Source organism: Bos mutus, chromosome 7, assembly GCF_027580195.1.
Source record: "Bos mutus isolate GX-2022 chromosome 7, NWIPB_WYAK_1.1, whole genome shotgun sequence".
Classification (NCBI taxonomy): Eukaryota; Metazoa; Chordata; class Mammalia; order Artiodactyla; family Bovidae; genus Bos; species Bos mutus.
This window is the reverse complement of record NC_091623.1, coordinates 45,480,954-45,506,335: the sequence shown is the minus strand read 5'-3', so window position 1 is coordinate 45,506,335 and position 25,382 is coordinate 45,480,954. Positions and strand designations below refer to the sequence as shown.

Genomic DNA, 25,382 nt, shown 5'->3' with positions numbered 1-25,382 from the left:
CTAGGTTCAGGCCCAATGCTCACTCAAGCACTGCACAGCTGCTGCCAGCTCCCCGTATACGCCAAGGGTTCTCCACCTGGGCCATGCTAACCCCTGGGGATGTTTGGTGTTAAATGGAGACATCTTGGGTTGTTAGAACTCAGGGGAATAGTGTTCCTGGCATCTTGTGGGTGGAGGCCAGGGATGCTATTCAATACACAATGGTGCACAGGGTGGCCCTCACCACAGAGCATGACCCAGCCCCAACCGTCAATGGTGACATAGATGAAAATCTGTTGAAATTTCGTCTTCACCAGTTTGGTGTTACTAGTGATTCTCTGGTTTCTAAAAAGCCCAGGGACCCTGAAGTCATTTCTTTGGGTCTCAGTTTCCATATTGGGAAAACCGGAACCAGGGCCCCCTTGCAGCTGGTTGGCAGAATAAAAAAGCTGGGTATAAAAGTGTCTATTACAAGCATAGAGACAAGTCAATGTCTTGTAATAACCTGTAATGGAAAATAATCTGAAAAATAATATATATGTGTATGTATAACTGAATCACCTTGCTGGATACCTGAAACACTGTAAGTCAACTATACTTCAATAAAATATATATATTAAAAAAATAAAGATTGGAGAAAGAAAAAAAAAGTGCCTATTACAGAAAATGCTCAATAAAGGGCCAAGTTACACAGGGATCTGCTTGTGTGATTCCCTCTTCCCTGTCTGGTCTAACAAGCCTCCTGTGAGGAACTAGGCCCACTCCCCCTACTATGAGAAAGAACGATCTGGTACAAATACCAACAGCTATTGTTGTCAGTCGCTTAGTCGTGTCCGACTTTTTTGCAGACCCCCATGGACTTCAGCCCGCCAGGCTCATCTGTCCATGAGATTTCCCAGGCAAGAATACTGGAGTCGATTGCCATTTCCTTCTCCTGGGGATCTTCCTTACTCGGGGATCAGTATCAGGGTGGAGAAACCCTGATGGAAAGTAACCTGCCAGGCTCAGGCTACGGAGAAGTGCTCTCTCTGGAGGTGGCCAGTGTCCCCAATAGCCATACGCATGCATGAGTGTGTCCTACCTGGAATGAGTACTTGGCACTGTAGCCTGACCTCCGAATCCGCACAGTCTCCAGCATGCCTGTGTAGCGCAGCTGCTGCAGCACCAGCTCATCATCGAAACACAGCTCTTTCTGAAACGGGATCGAGCGATCAGGGAAGACGTATGCAGGTGGCTGGGGACAGGCAGCCCTGGGAGGAAGTGCTGATTCCCAAGTGACTGCCGTCCCTCTGGACTACAGGTACGGATGCAGTCAGCGCACACCCATGGGCTGGGGCTGGTCTGGGAACTGTCCCCAGCCTGGCAGCTGCGGGCACCTGGTTTTTTTCTTTGCCCCAGTCATGCTTTTTGAAATAAAGAGGTGGGGCTGCTCAGCAGTGATACCTGAGGCATTCATCTCTTCTAGGAAACATGGCATCTGATCTGCTCTATTCCTTGCTGTCCAGGAGACAGATAATACTTCTCACTGCCTAACTTAAGATAACTTGGTGCAAAGATTTATTTCCTAAAGGCCCCTTCCCAAACCTATGTTGAACTCATACCCTGTGCCAGGGATTAGAACGAGTACTGGGGATCTAGCAGAAAGAACACATGGCTGGGCCGTGGGAGGTGTTACAGGAGAGGGGACCCTAGACCACGCCTTGAGAGCTGAGAAGAGGACAGGTAGGGGAGGAGGGCAGGAGGCAGCTAAGTGAAAACCCAGAGGAGAAAGGGGAGCCCAAGCCATGGACAGCAGGGAGGTGCTTGCTGCTGGAGGGCTGGAGGTGAGAGGAGAGGAGAGGCTGAAACGAGGTGGGTTCAGTGAGCTTCCAGCCCAGAGCTCAGGGGCCTGGACTCCATGCTGGTGCATATTATTTAAGTGGAGGGAGGGAAGAGAAGGGCATGAGGCGAGGGATGTCATGACAGGGTAGGAGGTGCTTCTGTATTTGGTGGGCTCTCCAAGACTGGCGAGCATGCTACTCAGTACCCTACAGAGCACAGAACAGATGCTCAACAGCAAGGAATAGGCCGTGAGCATGGGTCCAGAGCAGGAGTCGGTGGAGTGTCTTCTGAGTAGTCCAACATTGAGGCAAAATCCAAACAGGTGGGGCAAGTGGGCCTGATTCTGCAGCTGGTGGAAGGTGGGGGTGGGGACAGAAACTTCTGAGATGCCGTCGCTGGGGGACCAGGAATGGGGTGGGGGAGGAGGAGACAGCCTGAGTCCAGGTCCTCGCCTGGTGATGGTGAAGCCTTGGCACCTGGCAGGGCCAAGCTGGGCTTTGGAGGTTAGCGGAACATCCCAGGAGCAAGGAAGAGGAACAGAAACAGAAGAGCAGAGACAGAGAGTGTGGGTGAACAGTCACCAGGATGTCCTTGCTCAGAGATCCACTCATGCCTGGAAGAGAGCCCAGGTCCTGAATGGCTCCAGCAAAGTTCTCGAGGGCACAGAATCACCAGTGGACCTCCGGGGTGAAGAAAGCCTGGCAGCAGGGGCTGAACTGGCTGCTGGTGCCCCCCTCTGGTGCTCAGTCCTCCCAGGAAGTTCAGGATGAGCAACAGGCTCTGGGCTCCTGTTTTCTGACCTCAACCTCTCCCATCTGGCACATTTTCTGCGCTGACTGCTTTGGGGATATAGTTGAAGAGCACCCTGACCTGTCTGTCCTCGAGCCAACTTTCTCTGGAGCCCCTCCATGTTCCAGTGCATGTATGTGTACTCAGTTGCTTCAGTCGTGTCTGACTCTTTGCAACCCCACAGACTGTAGCCCGCCAGGCTCCTCTGTCCATGGAATTCTCCAGGCTAGAATACTGGAGTGGGTTGCTGTGCCTTCCTCCAGGGGAATCTTCCCGATCCAGGGATCGAACCTGCGTCTCTTGCATTGCAGGTGGATTCTCTTACCACTGAGCCACTGGGGAATCCCCCACGTTCCAGAGACTGTCTCTATTCCTGGCTGGTCACTACATGGCCCTGGCTGTCTCCTTCTGATCCCTGTCACCCCCTGCTAGCTAGGGCCCACTTTTAAAATACGTGTCCAACAAGGCCAGGAACCCTGGCTGGTAGCAGAACCAGCTTCCTCCAGTCCTCGGAACCTGTGTGGACACTTGCTTCCTCCAGGTAGACACTCTCCTGACCAACCTCCTGACTCCCAGCACTCCCGCACCCCTAGACACACAGTAACACTCCCTGCCAGTCTCCAGACCTGGGCTTGGCTTTCGCCTCCCTGGAGATGGGGGGGACCCCTTACCTTCTCGGCGTTGGAGCGGATGCAGCGGATGAAGAAGGGCTCTGCCTTCCCTAGTGTCTCCAGGAGCTTATTCAGGGAAGTCTGAGGAGAGAGAGAGGGGAAGGTGTTGGGCTGGGACCCCCTCGGGGGCACATCCCTCAAGGGAAGGCGATCCAGGTCACCTTCCTGAATCAACGGGGGTGCATCTGTGCTGACAGGGAACAGGGGAGGTTTCAGCAGGAGGCTGTGCTAACGCAGAGGGCCCCCAAGGGAGTTGTGGGTCCCCAGGGCCGAGGGCCGCCATGTTTCTGTCTCAGGTGAAAGGGGCGGGGAAGGTGGTGGGATCAGATTAACTCTTTTAGGGATTTAAATCACATGTCAAAGGAGGCCAAGAACCCTGGTTAGTAACAGAACCCGTCTCCTCCTGCCCCCACGGACATGTCAGCACCAGCTGGCGGCCACCCTCTTATCAGAGGTTGAGCTCTGCAGGGCCTCACTTCCAAGTGCCTAAATTCTAAGAATCCCAAACTGTTCCTTTTGTTCCTTCAGCCTTAGAGGTACAAGCTCCTGCCCACGGTTACTATCTCAATGGTCTCTCTCTGTTCCCCTTCTGCCTTTTCAGTCCTCTAGTACCTGTTTAACCAGTTCCATATGTTAAATTCTCTGATTTAAAAAAAAAAAAAGTCAGCCTCAGAAGGGATCATGGTTGCAGTGATTTTGGTCTCTGGCCTGCTATTTCCAACAGGGCATTGTGGGAGTTTCTAAATGACGTAATTATATATATATACATAAATAAAAGCTGAAGTGGAAACAAAAAACTTAGATTGTGGAGAATGCGAAGGAACAGAAAAGTTAATGGTGAGAGTCTGTGGCCATCTGTTGTTTAGCTGCTAACTCATGTCCGACTCATGCAACCCCGTTGACTGTAGCCCACTGGGCTCCTCTGTCCATGGAATTTTCCAGGCAAGAATACTGGAGTGGGTTGCCATTTCCTCCTCCAGGGGATCTTCCTGACTCAGGGATTGAACCTGCATCTCCTGCATTGGCAGGTGGATTCTTTACCACTGAGCCACTAGGGAAGCCCTCACTGGCCATTGGACCCCATTGAAAGAAAGAAAAAAGTGTCCCTGAGCTTCCTGGCAACCAGGGAAAACAGGGAAATGTGATCTAAGGACACAGTTCAGTGTTCACATTAACTCACACGCTGACTCATGACTCTTTTAGGATGGTGCTTCTCCACCAAGGGTGACTGTGCCCCCCAGGGAGCCTTGCCACTATCTGGAGACGTTCTGGTAGTCATGTCTGGACAATGCTACCGGCATCTGGTGGGTGGAGGCCAGCAACGCTGCTCTACGGCCCACAGCACACTGGATGGCCCTCACCATGGAGAATGACCCAACCCCAAATGGCAAACGGTGCTGCGGTCAGAACGCTGGGGATAATGAGAAGCTCCCTGTGCTGGGTTAGTTTTGGCCCACCCATGTGAGTGCCAGGCAAAGCTCAGCACCCCCTTCCACCCCCCCGGGCCACCCACCTGGAACTGGGCACTGATGCTGGGCGGCTTCTTCTTCTTGTGAAGGTGTAGTAGGGACTTGGTGGTACGGTCATGCAGGGTCATACTGATAATCAGCTTCAGGGATTTGGAGTCCAGCAGGTTCTAGGACAGAATCGCAGGGTCTGGCCTGCCCTCCCAAAGCCCCAGAGGGCACTGGGAGGCATCTTGTGCTGCCCCAGAGCCAGGATAATGCCCCCCTGGGGTGGCAGCTCTTAGGCTCAGTCTGGGGGCTGTGCTGTCAGAGACGGGGTTGGGGCAGGAGGGCCTGGCGGGCAGCGGCGGTGACCCGACCGGGGGCTGAGCCTGAGCTGCGACCTGTGGATGGTGCCACCTCCTAGAGGGCTGATTACGTTCACCTGTGGCCTGAGTGCCCAGAAACCAAGAGCTACAAGTGCTGGCTTCCCTCCAAGCACCCCATGTTGCTGTGAGTGCTCATCCGGCCAGTCCTCCTGTGGGCCAGCCCTCACTGTCGATACAAGCTGGGGGCACCAGTGCTGTCCCACCTGTTGGCCAGACCGAGTGGACCGAGCGGTCGCTCGCTCTAATTTCAGAATCCCTCAGCACGCTGTACATGCAGACTAGACAGGGCGCTTGGGTGTACCTGACCCAAGGCTGGCTGCTGGGGTCTAGGCTGCCAGCGATGCACAGCTGCCCCCTTCCCAACATGACCACCCCGGCTGACAGGCCTTGTCTCCCTGGATGCCCAGGAGGTGACAAAGCCCGTCCCACCCTCTTGGAGTTGGCTTGCAGCTAACGACACCCAATGTGGGGATATGACAGGAGGGTCCCATCGCCTCTTGGTGAGATAAGCTCTGCGATACGACTGCCACTCCTGGGTTCCCCGGGATCTGGCTGAGCCCCCTTCCTGCCCTCCCCCACCTCAGGTTTCTCCTGGGAGTTCCCTGCTGTACACCACTTGTGCAGAGACCACATCACAGGCCTGCTTCTAGAAAACCCAAACAAAGACCCCTCTGTGTCATTTCAACAGGAGATAGTTTTTCAGAAGGGAAAGGGGAGAGGGAAGGAAAGAGAAGGAATTAGAGAAGCTCGAGAAGGTAAAAGCCCCCGCCCCAACCCACTTTCTAGAATCAAGACGCGAGCCAGCTGCTCGCGAGGCGGTGCTGGGTGGTGCTGTGTGTGTTTACCTTTGGAATGATCTGCTTTTGTTTGATACCTTTACTTTTCCTGTCAAAATATTAAAAATGGTTTTGTGAACAGAAGGAACACAGTGTCTGGCTCTGGGTTAGTTCAGCAAGCCACGCCTTGCGGGTTAGATGGAGCGAGAACAGAGAGAGCGACAGAGTCCGGAGGCACAAGTGCAACGAGGCCACCGCCTCGCCAGGGACTGTGCATACCTGCCTCGCTGGGCCAGCGGCTGCCCCCGCGGTGGCAGGGGCCCCTGGGTGTCGGGGGGAGCTGGTGGATCTCACAGAATGACGGTGAGAGGTCCCAAAGAGGCTTCGAGGGACCCCATGCAGCTCTGAGCCTACCAGGTGTCCCAGCTCTATTTGCTAGACGTTGGGAACCATCAAAGCGGTCTGAAGACCCTTCTGGAGCCCCTGCCCTGGTGGCCGGGTCAGGGGTCTGTCTCTCGAAGAACTGAGACAGGGCCTGTGTGTATGGGTGCCTTATGGACTTGAACTGGCAGAAGGCTAAAAAATGAAAGCTGATCTTTTCGGCCGAGGGACGGGGGGAGCCCACACATCCTTAGACACTTTATGGAATCTTGCAGACAAGAAAAGATTTTTTTAAAAATTGCAGCCTGGGCAGTTGCTAAGACCCGCTGAGGAAATGGCTCCCTGCGGATCTGCCAGAGGCTTGGCTCCGAGGCTCTTTGTGTCGTTTCACGTTTGTCCCCGTGGGTGGAACGAGGCATCATAAAAATGACTTTGCAAACAGGCATCACTGCAGGCACAAGCTTTGTTCTCGGGGGCCTGAGCCCTGAGCAGCTGGTGCCCACTGGTTGAGGCGGCTGCCTGCTGGGTAGGAGGGTATGAAAACTGTCACCCCTGCTTTGCAGACAGAGGGTGAATGCTCACAGCACTCAGGTCAAACAGTGATTGGGGGGGTCCAAATCTCATCTGTGTGGCTTCCGGCCCTTTCTACCACATCACACCCACAAAGCAGGGTCATGGGATGCGCAGAGGTCCTCAGGATTGCACACCCTGACTCTGAGGCTTCTTTATAAGCTCATAGTGACAAAGGCCGGGGCGGGAGGAAGCAAGCCTTGCTCGGCAGGTTTGGGGGCAGAAAATCAGCTGCTCCGTGGCAGGAGCGTTGCTGGGAAGCTGTGCTGGACACTGGGGGGCTGGCGAGGGTTTGGGTCAGGGTGCAGACACTAGGGCGGGAGTATGCCGAGGGCCACTTAGCAACGGCGGCGTGAGGACAGGACCACAAGACAGCGGCACGGGCAGCGGCTCATTCGATGTCATGGGAAGCCCCTGTGGGCGGGGGTGGGGTGGGGTGGGGTCTGGGGCGGGAGGCGCTCGTTGCACTTGTGGGGGAGAGGGGGTGCCCACAACCTTGGGGGGGACTCACAGGATGAAGGTGCGGGGTTTCTGGAGCCGATTGAGGGACTGAAGAAGCTTACGGGGGTCGTCACCCTGCCAGGGCAATCCTTTGATACTCCGGATGATTTGGTCATGCAAATCGCTGGGGGGGAGGGGGTGCAGTGACAGAGAGAAGACAGAGTTAGAGCAGTGGGCCCGCCACCTCAGGGTCCCTGGCACGGTCGGGACCGTCTCCAGGCCACTGGAGCCAAAACATGCAACCTGGGGAAGGTCTGAAGGCTGCTGCCACTCCCTCCTGCATGGAGAAGTCAGGGTTCGGCCACCCCAAGGAGGCTCCGCCCTCCTCCGGTGGTGGGGGAGGGGCTGGGGACACGTGGGGCTGAACAGAATTTGCAACATGGCATCTCGGATCACTGGAAAAGGCCTCGTGTTTAAGAGCCTGTTGGGTCTATAAAAAGCACCCAGGGGCCACTAAAAACAGGAGACCCAGGAGGGTTCTCTGGGAAGCAGCAGGTGGGTTTCTCATGACGGTTCTGTGGCTACATGTCTGCCTCCTTGTCGGCTTCAAGAAATGTCTTGGGAGGAATGAAGTGGAACTCACACAGGTGTTATAACTGGGGTGATGCTTGGCTATTCCGACTGGGGTCGGGGCTTGACTGGCATCTGGAGGTGGAGGCCAGGGAGGCTGCCCCACTCCTTGCAGCACCCAGGACGGCCCCACCACAGCGTGGCCTGGCAGAGGCCCAAGGGAGAAGCTCTAGCTGAAGATATTTACCCCCAGAATTCAATCTTATTAACTGTGTTCTGTTCAGTCACTGTGGGTTTAGGGCTGAGTGGATGTTTTAGGTGTGAGAATGTCAATGCCTTAGGGACAAAAATCGAATGCTCTGAAAATGGAACATTCGCGAACAATGTCTTGACACAAATGTCTAGGGCAGAATGTCTAGAAATGAGGGAGCGATGACTGCAGGATGATCTGGGAGTCTGTCTCTCTTTTTAAAAAAATTTCCTTATTCCAAGGGACTTCCTTGGTGGTTCAGGGACTAAGACTCCATGCTCCCAATGCAAGGGGTCCAGATTTGATCCCTGGTCAAGGAACTAGATCCCACATGTTTCAACTAAGAACTGGTACAGTTAAGTAAATAAAAAGATTAAAATAACACTTCTTCATTGCAGTTACTTGAATACATGTTTAAGCTCTGAGCAGTTGACCTGGGAAGACCCCGATCGGCAGCCCCTTGCCTGAGTGCCATGCACCATGCCCAGGGCCGGATGGCCACACTCACCTCTGCTCCTTCACCCTCCAGGGAGGCACCAAGCAAAGACAACAGAGGGGCTGCATGTCACCTCTGCACCCTGAGCGGCCAGTGCAGCGCCCGCTCCCTACGATGACGATGAAGCCCCTGGCTTCAGCCCACACCCCCCGATCAGGCCAAATATGGCGAGAGCGCCCCTGGCTTGCTGATCCCCTCTCTTCTGGCTCTGAACACTGTGCTTGCTGAGCGCCTTGGGATGATGGCTTCTCAGGGCGTGCCTCCCTGGTCTCGGGTTCCAAGGCCCTTGCTTCTACTTACTTCTTGCTTTCATAGAAAGCAATGATGTCTTCAAAAGCGTTAATATCGAACTCCTCAGAGCCGTCAAATGAGAAATCTAGCATTGAGCAGCTGAAAGGGAGAATCTGTATAAACTAAATGTGCTTTTGCGGGTGGGACCTATAGCCCCAGGGCTAGGCCTTGGGGAGACCGAGTGGGTCAGGGGCCACTCTGAAATACGGGGCAGTGTTTTTCTTTTTCTCTCTTGCCTTCTTTGGGGTGAAAAAGCTGTTTTAAAAGCGCATCTTTAAAAAAAAAAAAAAAAAAAACATCTTTTTATCAAGAGGGAGGGGACACAGGTATACCTATGGCTGATTTGTGTTGATGTTTGGCAGAAACCAACACAATACTGTAAAGCAATTATCCTTCAATTAGAAGAAAAAAAATCAAAATGTATCTTTTTAAAAGGAGAAAAATGGCACACTGCCTTCAGACAAATGGCACAGGATCACTTACCTAGGAGCTATCTCTAACTCTACTCATAAGCTTTCATGAACCTCTTGAGGGGGGTTTTCTTACAAAGTGCTCAAAAAACAAAATGACTTTTTCATGTTTCAAAATTTAGGGGCTTGCTCCTTGGGAATTTTGCTGAGTCTTAAGAAAGAGCCTGGGGACTTTGCTGCCTCAGGGCCTTCGCAGCAGCTGTCCCGCAGGTCAGCACACACTGCTTGTCTTGTCTGGTCCAACTAGTCCCTTCTCAGTGTAGTCTGCCTGGCTTGGCTCTCACAAGCTGCCTGAAGGGTCCCTCCCCTGGCTTTGTCATGGCCTCAGATGGCTATAGAGCATGACCTTTTATACCCTGCCTTCCTAGAAGCACAAGCCTGCTCACTTTTACACTCAGTACCAACTGGGGTATCTGGAGGAACCCTGACCATCAGTAGGTGGCCATAGAACACCTCTGTGTCATCTTAGAGGCAACAACGCATCTGTGTTTCTGACTGAGAGTAAAGTAACTTAGCAGACTGGTGTTTGGGACATCCTGGTCAGGCTAAGGGAGGAAGTGCTCTTAAATCAAGCTTGCTGCTCTGCGAGACCAGCAGCCTTTTGGCCCCGCCCGCCAATGGTCACAACCGGCCCTGAAAAGGATCCTTTGTAAACTAAGCCGCCCACATCCCCCCAAACAGATGATGCACAAGGTTGGCCTCTCTGTGTGCAGAAATGCGGCCACCAGATGCCGCTGCGTCTGGGTGTTTCTGATTCAAGCGGTTGCCGGGTTCCTTATTCAGGTCAACCCTGACCTGGGTTCAGGGTGTCGGGTTTCTGGCGCCGTTTTAAACAACGCCGCTGCCTACAGGCTCCAGCTGGGACAAATCAAGATCTCGCTCACCGGTACAGTTTTTCTGACGGGGTGCTGGCTCCTCTCTGTAGTTCTCCCAGGTGACCTTGGGCACCAGAGCTGTCCAGACCTGCTGGGGAGACAGAGCACATGAAGTTTTGAGGTGAGGGCTGCTTGGAGCTGAAGGGCTTCTTAACTTCAACCCGATTTAAAAAAAAAGGAGGGGGTGGGGGGCTGACACTCAAATTTGGGCACAGCGGGGAACCATGAAATGTTCCATTTCCTCCCCAAACAGCACCATCTATTTCCTAAAACAGATGCCGCAGGACTTTTGCACATGCTGCCCGCCCCCACGGCCAGCCACCCTGCCCACCCTGTGTGGCCCAAATGGTACTGTCTCAATGTAGTGGCTTTAACCTTTCAATCCTCCTTTAACCAATACCCCAGCCTTCCTAAAATGGAACCCTGGGGCTGGCATCTGGAGCTGAGTGATCCTGGGAGTCGCTCAGCCCTTCTGGGTGTCAGGCTGTTCTCACAGAAAAACAGGAACACACCTTCTTGCTGTGTGAGGATGGGCAGGTTAAATTATATATCCCGCTACAAATCTTCTGTTTTGCAAGATCAAAAGCTTGGGAGCTAATTTACGATAGCCAAGACATGAAAGCAACCTAAATATCTATCAACAGATGGATGGATAGGGGAGACATGGTATAACTATACAATGAAATATGACTCAGCCATAAAAAAGAATCCAACAATGCTGTTTGCAGCTACATGGGTGGACCTAAAGATGATCATCCAAACGCAGTGCCGTCAAATAAAGACAAATTTTATATGGGTATCACTTACATGTGGCATCAGAAAAAATACCACAGATGAATTTATATACTAAATAGACTCACAGACATAGAAAACAAACCTATGGTTACTGAAGGGAAAGGATGGGGAGAGGGATAAATTAGGAGTTTGGGATTAGCAGATACAAACTCTTACATATGAAATAAACCACAAAGCCCTCCTATATAGCAATGGGAAATACAGTCAATATCTTGTAATAAACTATTGTGTGCCAAGTTGCTTCAGTGTGGCTGACTCTCTGTGACCACATGGACTGTAGGCTGCCAGGCTCCCCTGTCCATGGGATTCTCCAGGCAAGAATACTGGAGTGGGTTGCCACGCCCTCCTCCGGGGGACCTACCCGACCCAGGGGCTGAACCCATATCTCTTACATCTTCTGTACTGGCAGGCAGGTTCTTTATCACTAGTGCGAAAGAAAAAAGAAAGTTTGGGGAACAAGACAGACGTGCTGGTTGCACAACCTCAGGAATGTGCTAAATGTGATGAAATCTTATACTGCGCAATGGACTCTGAGCACCCCCTTCTTGACAGTGACACAGGGAGCCTCCTACCTGCAGCCTTCTCAGCTCTCTCGGCCCGCAGGCGCCCAGCCTCCCGGAGCACGGCCATGGCCTGGATGGCGGCCCGGAGCACCGCCCAGCGGAACACGGCCACGGGGTCCATGCCGATGAGCTCCCGCACGTAGGAGCTGTCACTGCCCCGCAGGAGGGCCACGATGTCTGGCCGCATGTAGTCCATGTTCTTCTCTCGGAAGTCCTGGTATGGGGAGGATGGTAAGAAGGGTGGTGGGTGGTCCCTTGATAGTGTTGGCTGAGGCCCTAGGGTCAGCTCGGGAAAGGCTGGGTGGGGAGCGGGACCCATTTCCACAACAGAGAGGGGGTTCCTGCCCATGGGGCCCTCGAAAGCAGAGCCAGGGGTTTGACACTGGGTCTGAGTGCCCTGGAACCTCGCCAAGCAAAAGCAATAAAGAGGGGGCATAGAGCAAGCATCTGAAGGAAAGGATCTCCAGGGTACCCAGGGGTCCCATTCCCATCCCCTGAGCGGAGCACAACTTGATTGACAGTGGAGACAGATGGCTACGTACCTTGATCTGATATTTCACCTTCCCTGCAAAGTGCTGGATGATGAAGGCCGGCTCCATGACGGGGGTGCCGAGGAAGTATCTGTTGTCCTCGTGCTGCTGTTTGAACTTGGCCAGCAGAGTCTGGCTTGTGGCATGTGGAAAGCTGGGAAGAGCACGGGAGACCTTTAACTGCAGGAACTGCAGCCGGTCACCTGCTCTGTATTGGCAGGTTGCAGGCCTTCCGTGGAGGAGGCAGGCAGGTGCTCGGGCTGCAGTGGCCTGGGCACGAGGCTGAGGGCAAAGTGATGCCCTCAGGGCTGGGGAGCAAACTTGAAACAGGCAGGGCAGCCCAGTGCCCCGGCCCATGTGAACGTCTGGTCTAGGGAAGATTGTGCCCGGGGCCCATCATGGGCAGCTCCTGGAATAATCCCGGGATGGGGGTGGCTTCCGGTCTCGGGTGCATCTGTACCTGGGTCTTGCCCATGCTCCCGTTAGAGGCAGGGGCTGGGAGATGGACGAAACAGGGAGGTGAGCGGGGCCTCACTAAGGGAGCCGCTGTATCTGGCTATTTCGGCCTCCCAGGAAGGAAATGCCGCAGCCGGCTTTGGCATCCAGCCTGAGCCCTGCCTCACTGCAAACTCGGGCAGCAAGGTATGCCTCCGAACCCCTGATGCCTGGGTTTCATGGCTTTACAGGGCGTAGAGGGGGAGACCCTGTAGCTATGAGGTACATCATTGCCAGGGTCAGGGTGTGGAGAGCAAGAGACCCGTTCACTTGGTTGTGGAAACAAATAACATCTTCACACGCTATTTTAGAAAATCCAATTCAATGCCCCCCAAGCCCCTCTAAAATCATGATGAACTAAAACAATTAGATTTTATTTTTTTAAATCTTGATTTTTTTGGGGGGGGCTCACCATGGACTTTTTTTTTTTGGCATCCATTTTTATTTATTTTTTGGCCATGTCCCAAAGCACGCAGGATCTTAGCTCCCCAACCAGGGATTGAACCTGTGCCCCCTGCATTGGAAACACAGAGTCTTAACCACTGGACTGCCAGAGAGGCCCCCTAAAATAGCAAGATTTTAAACAAAGACAAATCCGACCAGGCTCAGCCCGGTCCTGCCTTGCATGCCTATCCCAGATCTGGCTCTGGGGAGTTTGCTGGGAGGGACAATGAACCCTTCCAAGTGCCCTGCTCCTTCCCTTATCTGAAAGTTTTCTCCCTGGATTCTGGCCTAGAATGGATGTGTCTGTCCTGGATGGGACTCAGCTTGAGGCAGGTGGTGAACCTCATTCACCCCAGGCCTGAGGGGACGCCGGCAGCAAATGAGGGGCCTGATAAAAGCTGCTGATAAAGAGACTTTCCAGTGGATAAGGACCCACCTTGCAATGCAGGAGATGCAGGTTCCATCCCTGGACAGGGAACTAAGATCCCATGTGTCGAGGAGCAACTAAGTCTACGTGCCGCAACTACTGAGCCCTGGAGCCACAGCTCGAGAGTCTGTGCACCTCAACAAGAGACCCCACAGGATGCGACAAAGGTCTCACATGCTGCGACCAGGACCAGACACAGTCAAAAGAAACCCAAACCCTCAAGACGGGTCTGCGCCCTGACACACTGAACCTGCGAATGTGGCCCTAGATGCAGCCAAGTCAAGACGAGCTCTTGAGGGGGCTCTACTGGCACTCCAGTGGCTAGGACTCGGGACTTTCACAACCGAGGGCTCATGTTCAACCCATGGTTGGGGAACTAAGACCTCACAAGCTGTATGACGCGGTCCCCACTCTCCCCTAGAAAGATGAGGTCATTAGAGTGGGTACTAATCTAATAGACTGGAATCTTTATAAGAAGAGGAGATGAAGCAGAAGGACAGAAGATGATGTGACTACAGAGGCAGAGACTGGAGTCACGCGGCCACAAGCCAAGAACACCTGGAGCCCCCGGAAGGTGGAAGATGCAAAGAAGTCTCCTTCTTGGAGGGAGGGTGGCCCTCCCACACCTTGGTTTTGGCCCATCAAGGCTGATTTTGTGCTTCTGGTCTCCAGAACGGTGAGAGAACAAATTTCTGTTGTTTTAGGCTGTCCTGCGATTTCTGGAACTCTGGCTGAGTGACCAAGCACAAAGCACCTTAAAAACACCCTCTCCAGCCCTCATCATGTCTTGTGGATGAGGGCCGGCAGGCTTGGTGGAGCATCTTGTATCCAGGGCCCTGATTCCACTCCCTGCCCTTTGTAAGGCTGCACCAAGCCTGTGACTGGCTTCTAGATTCAGGTCCCACAAGTCTTTCCCAAAGACTCCTGGGAGGGCGAGGGTGTGTTCCTGAGTTCACAGCTCTTGTGAGTGTTGCTAGTTCTCTGGTGAATGGCAAATGTGGGGTCAAGATTTGCAGCCACACGAATCTGAGCAACCCAGAAGTTCCTGGGGTGGAATGGATTCAAGTAAGGCCCTGGGGCTGCAGATCCGGATGCATGGACACTCACTTGCTCTCTTCTTCGTCCAGCAGATAGAAGAGACCGGTGGGCTTCTTGCTGATCAGGTGGATGCAGCCCACGTTGTCTGTGTAGTCGATGTTGTGCCAAGAGATCCCTTCACTCTGGTACTCCTCCTGCGGGGTTCAAGGGGCATCTGTTACGTTCAGCATTTCAGGGACACAGTAACGTCTACGTAGCACATGTCCTATGTAAAAAAACTTTATTTATATATGCACATACATATTTATATATAAACGTGCAAATAACATAGAATGCGTATTAATATACCAATAGAAATACATCAATAAATACATAAAATTATTTGATAAGTAAACAATTAGCAACAGGGAACAGGAATGCACATTCTCAAAGATCTTCAGTAAGTCCTCTACATACGAACCTTCAGGTGGTGAACCTTCAAAGCTGTGACTGTGCGTTCACATGTCCAGTCATGTGAGTGAGCTCACGTGTCTGGTGCACACTGCCACCTGCGCACACCCTCTGTAAGTGGCTGTGCAGCTCGCCCTCTGCCTTCTGCAGCTGACAATCTTCAGTTCTGTCATCTCCCACCTCCCCTCTCTCCTCCAGTCAGTAACTCTTCTTGCCAACTCACTCCATGCCAGCCCCCGTATGCCAGCTGTTGTACTGTACTACTGTACTTTTCAAAGTACTAGAAGATTAAAGATATCTTCTCCCTTTTTTGTGTTTGTTTTTTTATGTATTATCTGTGTGAAAATTATTCTAAACCTGAAACAGTACAGGTTTGTTTTAACTGGGTGTGTGTGTGTGTGTGCGCTCAGTCGCATCTGACTCTTGGTGACCCGATGGACTACAGTCCCCACCAGGCTCCTTTGGCTATGGGATTTTCTAGGCAAGAAAACTGGAGTGGGTTGCCATTTCCTCCTCTAGGGATCACCCCAACCCAGGGATAGAACTTGCGTCTCTCCGGCACTGGCAGGAAGATTCTTTACCACAGCACCACCTGGAAAACCCAGTTAGGTGCCTAGGCTAACTCTGACTTACTTTGTTTGTACTATCAGAACAGAACTCGTTCATGATGTAGGGGACTTACTGCATAAAACCAGAGTGCTTAAAAATCACGCTTAAAATCACCCAGGGGTCAGCAAACTTTCTTTGTAAAGAGCCAGATGGCAAATATATTAGGCTTTACAAGTTAGATGGTGTCTGCATGATACTCAGCTTTGCTCTTGTAGCATGAAAGGAGACACAGATGCTGTGTTGACAAAGGGGTGTGGCTATGTGCCAATAATCTGGGGCAGCCCCTGCTCTTATATGAATGTCCCGACAATCATATAATATGAGAGACCCATATCACTTTGAACTTTCTAACAGCCATGTTTAAAAATGTGAAAAGAAAGCAGGTGCAGTTAACTTAAACAATACAGTTAACCCAATACACCCAAGGTGTATGATGTATGTCAACATCATGACATGTGATTTAACTGACATAAAAAATTACAAACATGGCCTTTTACCAGCGAGACAAAAATGCCTTTTCTTTTATTTTCTGGCCATGCAGGCCATGCAGCATGGCATGCAGGCTCTCAGGTCCTGGACCAGGGCTAGAACTCATGCTCATTACAGGGGAGCTGACTGTGGCTCAGACCATGAACTCCTTATTGCAAGATGAACACTTAAATTGAAGAAAGTAGGGAGAACCATGAGACCATTCAGGTATGACCTAAATCAAAGCCCTTACAGTGGAAGTGACAAATAGTTTCAAGGGATTAGATCTGAGAGAGTGCCTGAAGAACTATGGACAGAGGTTCGTGACATTGTACTTGAGGCAGGGATCAACACCATCCCCGAGAAAAAGAAATTCAAAAAGATTTGCAAAATGGTTGTCTGAGGAGGCCTTACAAATAGCTGAGAAAAGAAGAGAAGTGAAAGGCAAAAGGGAAAGGGAAAGATACACCCATCTGAATGCAGAGTTCCAAAGAACAGCACAGAGAGATAAAGCCTTCCTCAGTAATCAATGCAAATAAATAAGAGGAAAACAATAGAATGGGAAAGACTAGAGATCTCTTCAAGAAAATTAGTGATACCAAGGAAACATTTCATGCAAAGATGGGCACAATAAAGGACAGAAATGGTATGGACCTAAAAGAAGCAGAAGATTATAAGAAGACGTGGCAAGAATACACAGAAGAACTGTACAAAAAGATCTTCACGACCCAGACAACCACAATGGTGTGATCACTCACCTACAACCAGGCATCCGGGAATGAGAAATCAAGTGGGCCTTGGGAAGCATCACTACAAACAAAGCTAGTGGAGGTGATGGAATTCTAGCTGAGCTATTTCAAATCCTAAAAGATGATGTTGTTAAAGTGATGCACTCAATATGCCAGCAAATTTGGAAAACTCAGCAGTGGCCACAGGGCTGGAAAGTGTTTTCATTTCAATTCCAAAGAAAGGCAATGTCAAAGAATGTTCAAACTACCACACAATTGCACACATCACACACACTAGCAAAGTAATGCTCAAAATTCTCTAAGCCAGCCTTCAACAGTATGTGAATTGTGAAGTTCCAGATATTCAGGCTAGATTTAGAAAAGGCAGAGGAGCCAGAAATCAAATTGCCAACATCTGTTGGAGCATCAAAAAGCAAGAGTTCCAGAAAAAACATCTAACTTTGCTTTTTTGACTACGACAAAGCCTTTGACTGGGTGGATCACAATAAACTGTGGAAAATTCTTAAAGAGATGGGACTATCAGACCACTATACCTGCCTCCTGAAAAATCTGTATGCAGGTCAAGAAGCAACAGTTAGAACTGGACATGGAACAACAGACTAATTCCAAACAAGGAAAGGAGTATGTCAAGGTTGTATATTGTCACCCTGCTTATTTAACTTATATGCAGAGTATATCATGCGAAAAGCCAGGATGGATGAAGCACAAGCTGGAATCAAGATTGCCGGGAGAAATACCAATAATCTCAGATACACAGATGATACCATCCTTATGGCAGAAACTGAAGAAGAACTAAAGATTAGCCTCTTGATGAAAGTGAAAGAGGAGAGTGAAAAAGTTGGCTTAAAACTCAACATTCAGAAGACTAAGATCACGGGATCCAGTCCCATCACTTTCAGGCAAATAGATGGGGAAACAATGAAAACAGTGACAGACTTTATTTTTTGGGGCTCCCAATTCACTGCAAATGGTGACTGCAGCCATGAAATTAAAAGACGCTTGCTTCTTGGAAGAAAAGCTATGACCAACCTACACCACATATTAAAAAGCAGAGACACTACCTTGCCAACAAAGGTCCATCTAGTCAAAGCTATGGTTTTTCCAGTAGTCATGTATGGACATGAGAGTTGGATCATAAAGAAAGCTGAGCGCCAAAGAATTAATGCTTCTGAACTGTGGTGTTGGAGAAGACTCTTGAGAGTCCCTTGGACTGCAAGGAGGTTAGGGTTAGGGATACGGTTAGGGTTAGGGTTTAGGAAAAAACCCTAATCTAAAGGAAAATCAGTCCTGAATATTCATTGGAAGGACTGATGCTGAAGCTGAAACTCCAATACTTTGGCTACCTGATGTGAAGAACTGACTCACTGTAAAAGACCCTGATGCTGGGAAAGATTGAAGGCAGGAGGAGAAGGGGACAACAGAGGATAAGATGGTTGGATGGCATCACTGACTCAACAGTCATGAGTCTGAGCAAGCTTCAGGAGTTGGTGATGGACAGGGAAGCCTGGCATGCTGCAGTCCGTGGGGGTCACAAAGAATTGGACTGAGCAACTGAACTCCGTGCAGGGGAATGTGGAGTCTTTTTTTAATGATTATGGAAATTATCTTTATGTATTAAAAAAAACCACAACTTTTTATCTTATTGGAATACAGCAGATTCACAATGCTGTGGTAGTTACAGACGCACAGCAGAGACTCAGCCATACAGATACGTGTATCCGTTCTTCCCCAACTCCTCCCACCCAGGCTGCCCAGGAAGCGTGCAGTCTTAACCACTGGACGCCAGGGAAGTCCCCCAAAGGCCTCTCTCCCCTGCGCTGTATCTTTGCAATCCGCTATGTCTTTTGCTCTTCCTACGCAACTCCATTTGGACCAGCCACATTTCAAGTGAGAAATGTGAGTTTCAGCTAAAAGACATAATAATAAGATTAGCTAAGTATTAGCTAAATATAGGGGCTTCTTTGGTGGCTCAGACGGTAAAGAATCCGCCTGCAATGCAGGAGACCTGGGTTTGATCCCTGGGTTGGGAAGAACCCCTGGATAAGGGAATGGCAAGCCACTCTAGTATTCTTGCCTGGAGAATTCTATGGACAGAAGAGCCTGGTGGGCTATAGTCCATGGGGTCCCAAAGAGTCAGACACGACTGAGGGACTAACACTTGCACTTTCACATATACATGTGTATAAACCCATCAGTTTTCTTTCGTCAGAATCCATCATAGGAAGGACAATACTTGGGTAAAGAAGGTGGGTTATTTTGAAGTGAAAACACCTATTACGTGGGATATCTTCACTGTTGACCGAAGCAAATCCTTACAAGGCAACTCAGCTTGTCTCCCACTGAATCAACTTTCACATCTGAGCAGAGAGAAAGTACAACACTCGCCTGTGGCGTCAAATATCCCTGCCTTTTGCCTCATCTGGGGCCGGGTGGGAATGTTCCCGGACTGTCCCTTTTTTGCAGAGAAAAATTCTGGGGCGGGTTTGATGACAAACCAGGTCCTCAAGGTCCCCAGGGGGATCCCAGTTCTGGCTCATTGCCTTCCTCCTAGGACTGGATGGGTGAATAAGCCAGTATTTCCTTACCTGCTCTAGCTTGAAAATGTGCTGGTTGAAGTAATACTGGAGCTGCTCGTTGGCGTAGTTGATGCAGAACTGCTCAAAACTGTTCCTCTCGAAGTCTTCAAAGCCAAAGATGTCGAGGACGCCGATAGACAGGCACTGGGGGAGATGGCGAGAATGGTTATTACTGGTGAGTACTCCCTTGGCAGCAACCTGTCTGATGCTAAGGGTCTTAGAACCTGTAATATTTTTTTTTTCAAACTTTAAAGCTTGTATTTTGTATATGGGTATAGCCAGTTAACAATGCTGTGATAGTTTCAAGTGAACTGCGAAGGGACTCAGCCTCACATACACCTGTATCCTTCTCTCCTCAACCCTTTCCCATCCAGGCTGGCATGTAACACTGAGTAGATACAACCTGCAATATTAAACAAAGAGCCCTGTGTTTTTGACTTCTGTTTGGGGCTGCACGTGGCCTGCAGGATCTTAGTTCCCCAACCAGAGATTGAACCCATGCCCCCTGCAGTGGAAGCGGAGAGTCTTCACCACTGGACCAACAGGAAAGCCCCAGAGTCCCCTGTTTTCTCTGCACTGGGCCCTGAGAACCGCATCCTGTTGGTTCCCTGGGGCTGCTGAGGGGAGAAACCAGCCTCACGCCTGACCGACTGCAGCCAGGGTCACAGGCTGCCAGCTGAGGAGGTGTGGCCCTCACCGAGACAGACTCTTCCATGTCCTTCTTGTTGAGGAGAGCGTGGTTGATCCGCAGCACAATCCAATCGAACAGCGCGCTGTACAGTGACTTGGCCATGGAGTCACGGGCGGTGATGGCCTGTGGGCACAGAGTTTGGGGTGGGGGTCACACCTCGGCAAGGTGCGCCCCCGAGGTCTGTGCACAGGGAGGTCAAGATGGTGACTTGAAACACTCAGCTCCTCTGATACCTCCCCTTCTCACTCTGCCTGCCGTCCTGTCCGCTCGGACGCCCTTGCACACCAGAGCATGAAGCCCTGACCTGGCAGCCTGGGGTCTGGCCAAGTCTTTCTCGTGGGACGGCCTGCTCCTCAGAGGACCCTGGGGACTGCTGGGGTGGGCACATGGGCTCAGGGAGGGTGCTGTGGGAGAATAACCAGGAGCTTGGGCTGGGTTCAACCCCTGCGGTTCTGGGAGCACCATGGGCCAGGCCACTGTGTGCCTAAAAGCGGTGATTGATATTTACAATTTTTTAAAAAGGCTCATTGGGGTCTAATTCACCTACAAGAAATTCCTTCTTTGTATGCTCTCAGATCTAAGTTGCGACAGGACTTACTCAGCCTGCTATCAAGACCTAGATAATGAGGTCCTCTGGTTTTGTGGAAATGGAGCTGCGTAGGGTGCTGCCCTGTGCCTGGCCTTCATCTCCCTTGCTCAGCTCAGTACCCCTGGGGAGCACCTGGCTGTGGACTCCAGTGACCTGTGGCACCTGTCACATACCACGGCTGAGCACCTTTGCCCACAGGGGCTCCAACTGTCTAGGTATCCATTTTAGATTCTTGAGCAGCTTCTCCCATGAGCTAAAAATACCCCCCTGCCCCCGTGGCTAGGTACTTTCCTGATGCTCCCCAACCTGCAAGTCTAGAGGTGTAAAAACGCAAGAAAAATATGCCACAGAGAAAACACTGAGACTGGGGCAAAGGCTAGAGAGAGGCGTCTTATCAACATGTAGGGACCCACGCAACGGTTATAAAGGTCACACTCTAACCCAGGGGTCAGCAAGCTTTCTTGGGCAAGGGCCCGTGAGTCAACATGATCAGCTTTGTAGGACAGCTCTGCCACTGCAGCAGATCATCATGTGCATGAATGGTCGTGGTCAAGTGCCAATAAAGTTTTATTGACAGAAGCAGGAAGTGGGCTGGGTTTGGCTTGCAAGCTGCAGGTGGCTGTCCTCTGCTGGTGAGAACCAGTGTGCCCACTAAACAGCTCAACACAGAGATCATCACACGTGGCTCTAGCTCTGTCCCTTGAGCTGTATAAGCTGGTTTGAGCTTCCAAGGTTCTCCTCTGTCAAACTGTGCTGTTAAATGCTCAGTTGTATCCGACTCTTTTGTGACTTCAAGGACTGTAGTCCGACAGGCTCCTCTGTCCATGGAATTTTCCAGGCAAGAATACTGGAGTGGGTTACCCTATCCTTCTCCAGGGGATCTTTCTGACCCAGGGATAGAGCCAGTGCCTCCTGTGTCTCCTGCATTGCAGGTGGATTCTTTACCATCTGAGCCACGAGGGAGGTCAAATTAGGGGCAGGAAAATGACCACCCATGCCAGCTATTTCTGAAGGCTCTCCCTATCGCCACCCTGAGCACCCATGTTTTTGGGCCTGGGCACCCCATGAGAACCCAGGGCAGCACTCACCTCGCTGAGACTATAGGGAAGGATGAGTTTGTCGTTGGAGGTCACTGTTTTTCTTTTGGTCAGAACTTCCACCAAGATTTCTCGCTTCACCTGTTTCAAGGTCAAGGAGGAAGAGGGGTGGGGAAGGACAAATTAGGAGTTTAGGATTAACAGATACATTTAATCTATATAACATATATAAACAGCAAGGTCCTACTGTATAGCACAGAGAACTATATTTAATATCCTGTAATAACCGATAATGGAAAAGAATTTTAAAAAGAACATATGCACACATGTTGTTGCTGCTGTTGTTTAGTCACTAAGTTGTGTCTGACTCTTCTGTGACACCATGGACTGTAGCCCACCAGGCTCCTCTGTCCATGGGGATTCTCCAGGCAAGAATACTGGGGTGGGTTGCCATGCCCTCCTCCAAGGGATCTTCCCAACCCAGGGATGGAACCCAGGTCTCTCACATTGCAGGCAGATTCTTTACCTACTGAGCCACCAGGGAAGCCCATATGCAGATAAATATTCATACATACACATACATGACCCACTTTATACCGGAAACCCAACATTGTAAGCCAACTGTATGCTTCAATTAAAAATAAATAAATAAAAGCTTAAAAAAAAAAAAAAGGAGGAGAGAAAAGCTGGAGAGCTTGTTGACTAGATCTGTGTGTCACTGAGGCAAGGCCTGAGGAGGGCGGAAGAAGGACCCCCCGGCAGCTGGGCCAGGAAGTGGGCCCAGAGCCCACCCCCAGGGCTGCCAACCCACAGTGTGTGGAACACCAGTGTGCCTCAGAATGTTCGCACCCACAGGCTTGCTCGATGGCCTAGACTGTGGTCACACAGGCCTGGGTGTCACTGCAGCCCCAGGTGCTGCCTGTGTTTATAGCTGTCGCTGCTGGAGTGGGTTCCTGGTCTGGGTGCAAGGGCGAAGCGAGGAGACTGCTCCTCCCTGACTGCCAAGCCCTGTCCACGGGGAGTCAAGAGTTGGGCCGGGGGAGCTGTCTCCATCTCCTGGCAGACGTACTCGTTCATTCCCATGAGCACGACAGGAGCTGGGGCTCCGGCAGGCAGGCGTACTTTAAAGAGTCACAAATGGAACACACGTTCAGAAAACAGCCTCGGCATCACAGGCATTTGGGGCTGGGTCCTTCTTTGAGCTTCCCCAGTGGCTCAGATGGTAAAGAATCTGCCTGCAACACGGGAGACCCAGGTTCAATCCCTGGGTTGGGAAGATCCCCTGGAGAAGGGAATGGCAACCCACTCCAGTATGCATGCCTGGAGAATTCCATGGACAGAGGAGGCTGGTTGGCTATGGTCCATGGGGTCGCAAAGAGTTGGACATGACTGAGTGACTGATGCTGCTTCTTTGCTGTGGGGGCTGTCCTGTGCATTCTGTTAAATAGCATCCCCTACCCACCAGATGACACTAGTACCCCCCAAATGACTCCAGACATTGTCCAGTGCTCCCGGGGTTGAGGACAATGGACAAGGGGATGGTCCAACCACAAAATGACCTTGCTGATCAAATGGTGATTTTGTTTTTTAAATCATAGTTGATTTACAACATTATGTTAGTTTCAGGTATACAGCAAACTGATTCAGTTATATAAATATATAAAAAACTTTGATGGGCCATTCCAGGGAGGGGCTGAGATGGGAAATGGCCCTTCCCAGAAGGAAGATGCGTCGAAAAGATACCTGCACCCCAATGTTACGGCAGCACTATTTACAACTGCCAAGACACGGAGCAACCTAAATGTCCATCAACAGGTGAAAACGGGTAACGGAAATGTGGCATGAATATGCACGGAACAGTACTCTGCCAGAAAAAGAATGAGATAATGCCATTTGCAGCAATAAGGAGAGACACAGATTTTCATACTAAGGGAAGTAAGTCAGACAGAGAAAGACAAACACCACGTGACATTGCTTACGTGCGGATTCTTTAAAAAAACGATACAAATGAACATATTTACAAATCAGAAATAGAATCACAGGCACAGAAAACAAGCTTATGGTTATCAAAGGGGAAGGGGCAGAGAGAAGGATCAATTAGGAGCTTGGGATTAAAGTATACACACATACATAAAACAGATAATCAACTATACAGCGTATAGCACAGGGAACTACACTCAGTATCTTGTAGTAACTTATAAAAGAATATATATAGAACTGAATCATTTTGTTCTATACCTGAAAGCAACACAACATTGTAAAACGACTATATTTCAATTAAAAAAAAATAAAAGGAGATGAAGAAGAGATGGTCCTTGAGGGTATTATGTTAAGTGAAGTAAGTCAGAAAAAGACAAATACCATATGATACCGCTTATATGCAGAATCTTTAAAAAATGATACAAATGTACTTATGTACAAAACAGAAACACAACAGATCCACAGACACAGAAAATAAACTTACGGTTACCAAAGGGGCAAGGGTAGGGGGAGGCATAATTAGGAGCTTAGGATTAAAATATATACGTTATTATAAATAAAATAATCAACTGCATAGCATACAGCACAGGGAACTATATCAATATCTTATAACGAAAAAGGATCTAAAAAAGATTATATGTAGAACTGAATCATTTTGCTGTACACTTGAAAGTAATACAACATTGTAAATCAACTATATTTCAATTAAAAAAAAAAAAAGGAAATGAAGAGGGGATGGACCTTGAGGGTATTATGTTAACAGATATGTCAGACAAAGACATATTGTGTGATCTCCCGTATATGTAGAATTAAAAAAAAAAAAAAAAAACAAGAAGAAAACACCCCTCAAACCTCCCAAACTCACAAATACAGAGAGCAGACAGGTGAAGCGTGTGAAGGGGGTGCAAAGGCACAGACTTTCGGTTGTAAGATGTCATGAGAAGGTAGTGTGCAGCAGGGTGACAGCGGCTAATGTGACCGTACTGCATAAATGCAAGCGGCCGAGAGAATCGATCTTGGAAGTTCTCATCCCAAGAGAAAACAAATCCCACAGCCACCGAGGTGACAAGCGTTAACTAGCCTTCTTGTGGTGGCCATTTGGCAACAGATGCTACAGATACTGAATCACTCATGCTGTCCATCTGAAGCTAAAACCAATCATCGCTCGATTAAAAAAAGAAAAGAAATGAGGAAGGGACACGGCAGAGACGGCGGGGGAGGAAGCAGCTGACAGAGGCTCAGCCAGCGCAGGAAGCCTGGGCCTCGGTGGGCGGCCCCTGTGGCTGAGGCCCGGGACAGTACCTTCAGGAGCTGCGACAGCGTGTCCAGCGCCTCGGGGGGCCCGACCTCCAGGCCTTCGTCTCGGCCCGTGGCTCTCTTCCGGTAAGTGATGTTGCCTAGGTACAAGATGGCTGAGAGGATGGAAAAAATCCTGGGGAGAGAAGGAGCCAAGGTTGGGGCACGTCCCCAGTCCCAAGACAGCAGAAGCTTCCAGTGAACTGCGCTCAAGTTTCCAGCGACCTGGGCTGTATTCGTAAAACCAGCCATTCCAGTCAGAACACGCGAACTCCGAAAGATGTCCACTCCTCTGCTGGCCACTCTCTGTCAAACAGGACTTTGGAGGCATGTAGCTCTATTTTTTTTTGGTGGTAGTGGTGTTGGGAGAGCTTAAAAATTTTCTTATGGAGGCATCACCAAAAAAAAAAAAATGCACACAGTTCCCCAAG

The 25,382-nt window shown here is 50.4% G+C and overlaps 1 protein-coding gene across 1 annotated transcript in view; it reads right to left on the bottom strand.

Moving 5' to 3' along the window:
• MYO9B (myosin IXB) overlaps positions 1–25,382 on the bottom strand; it is a 107,881-nt gene that overhangs the window by 19,834 nt on the left and 62,665 nt on the right. Inside the window, exons 7-19 of the mRNA XM_070373264.1 lie at positions 24,958–25,087; positions 21,727–21,816; positions 20,056–20,172; positions 19,368–19,502; positions 14,576–14,700; positions 12,115–12,256; positions 11,582–11,786; positions 10,224–10,302; positions 7,333–7,446; positions 5,940–5,979; positions 4,774–4,896; positions 3,261–3,341; positions 1,061–1,171 (exon numbers count right to left, since the gene is read on the bottom strand). Of these exons, the coding sequence (XP_070229365.1) occupies positions 1,061–1,171; positions 3,261–3,341; positions 4,774–4,896; positions 5,940–5,979; positions 7,333–7,446; positions 10,224–10,302; positions 11,582–11,786; positions 12,115–12,256; positions 14,576–14,700; positions 19,368–19,502; positions 20,056–20,172; positions 21,727–21,816; positions 24,958–25,087 (1,492 nt within the window). The remainder of the gene's footprint in view (positions 1–1,060; positions 1,172–3,260; positions 3,342–4,773; positions 4,897–5,939; positions 5,980–7,332; positions 7,447–10,223; positions 10,303–11,581; positions 11,787–12,114; positions 12,257–14,575; positions 14,701–19,367; positions 19,503–20,055; positions 20,173–21,726; positions 21,817–24,957; positions 25,088–25,382) is intronic.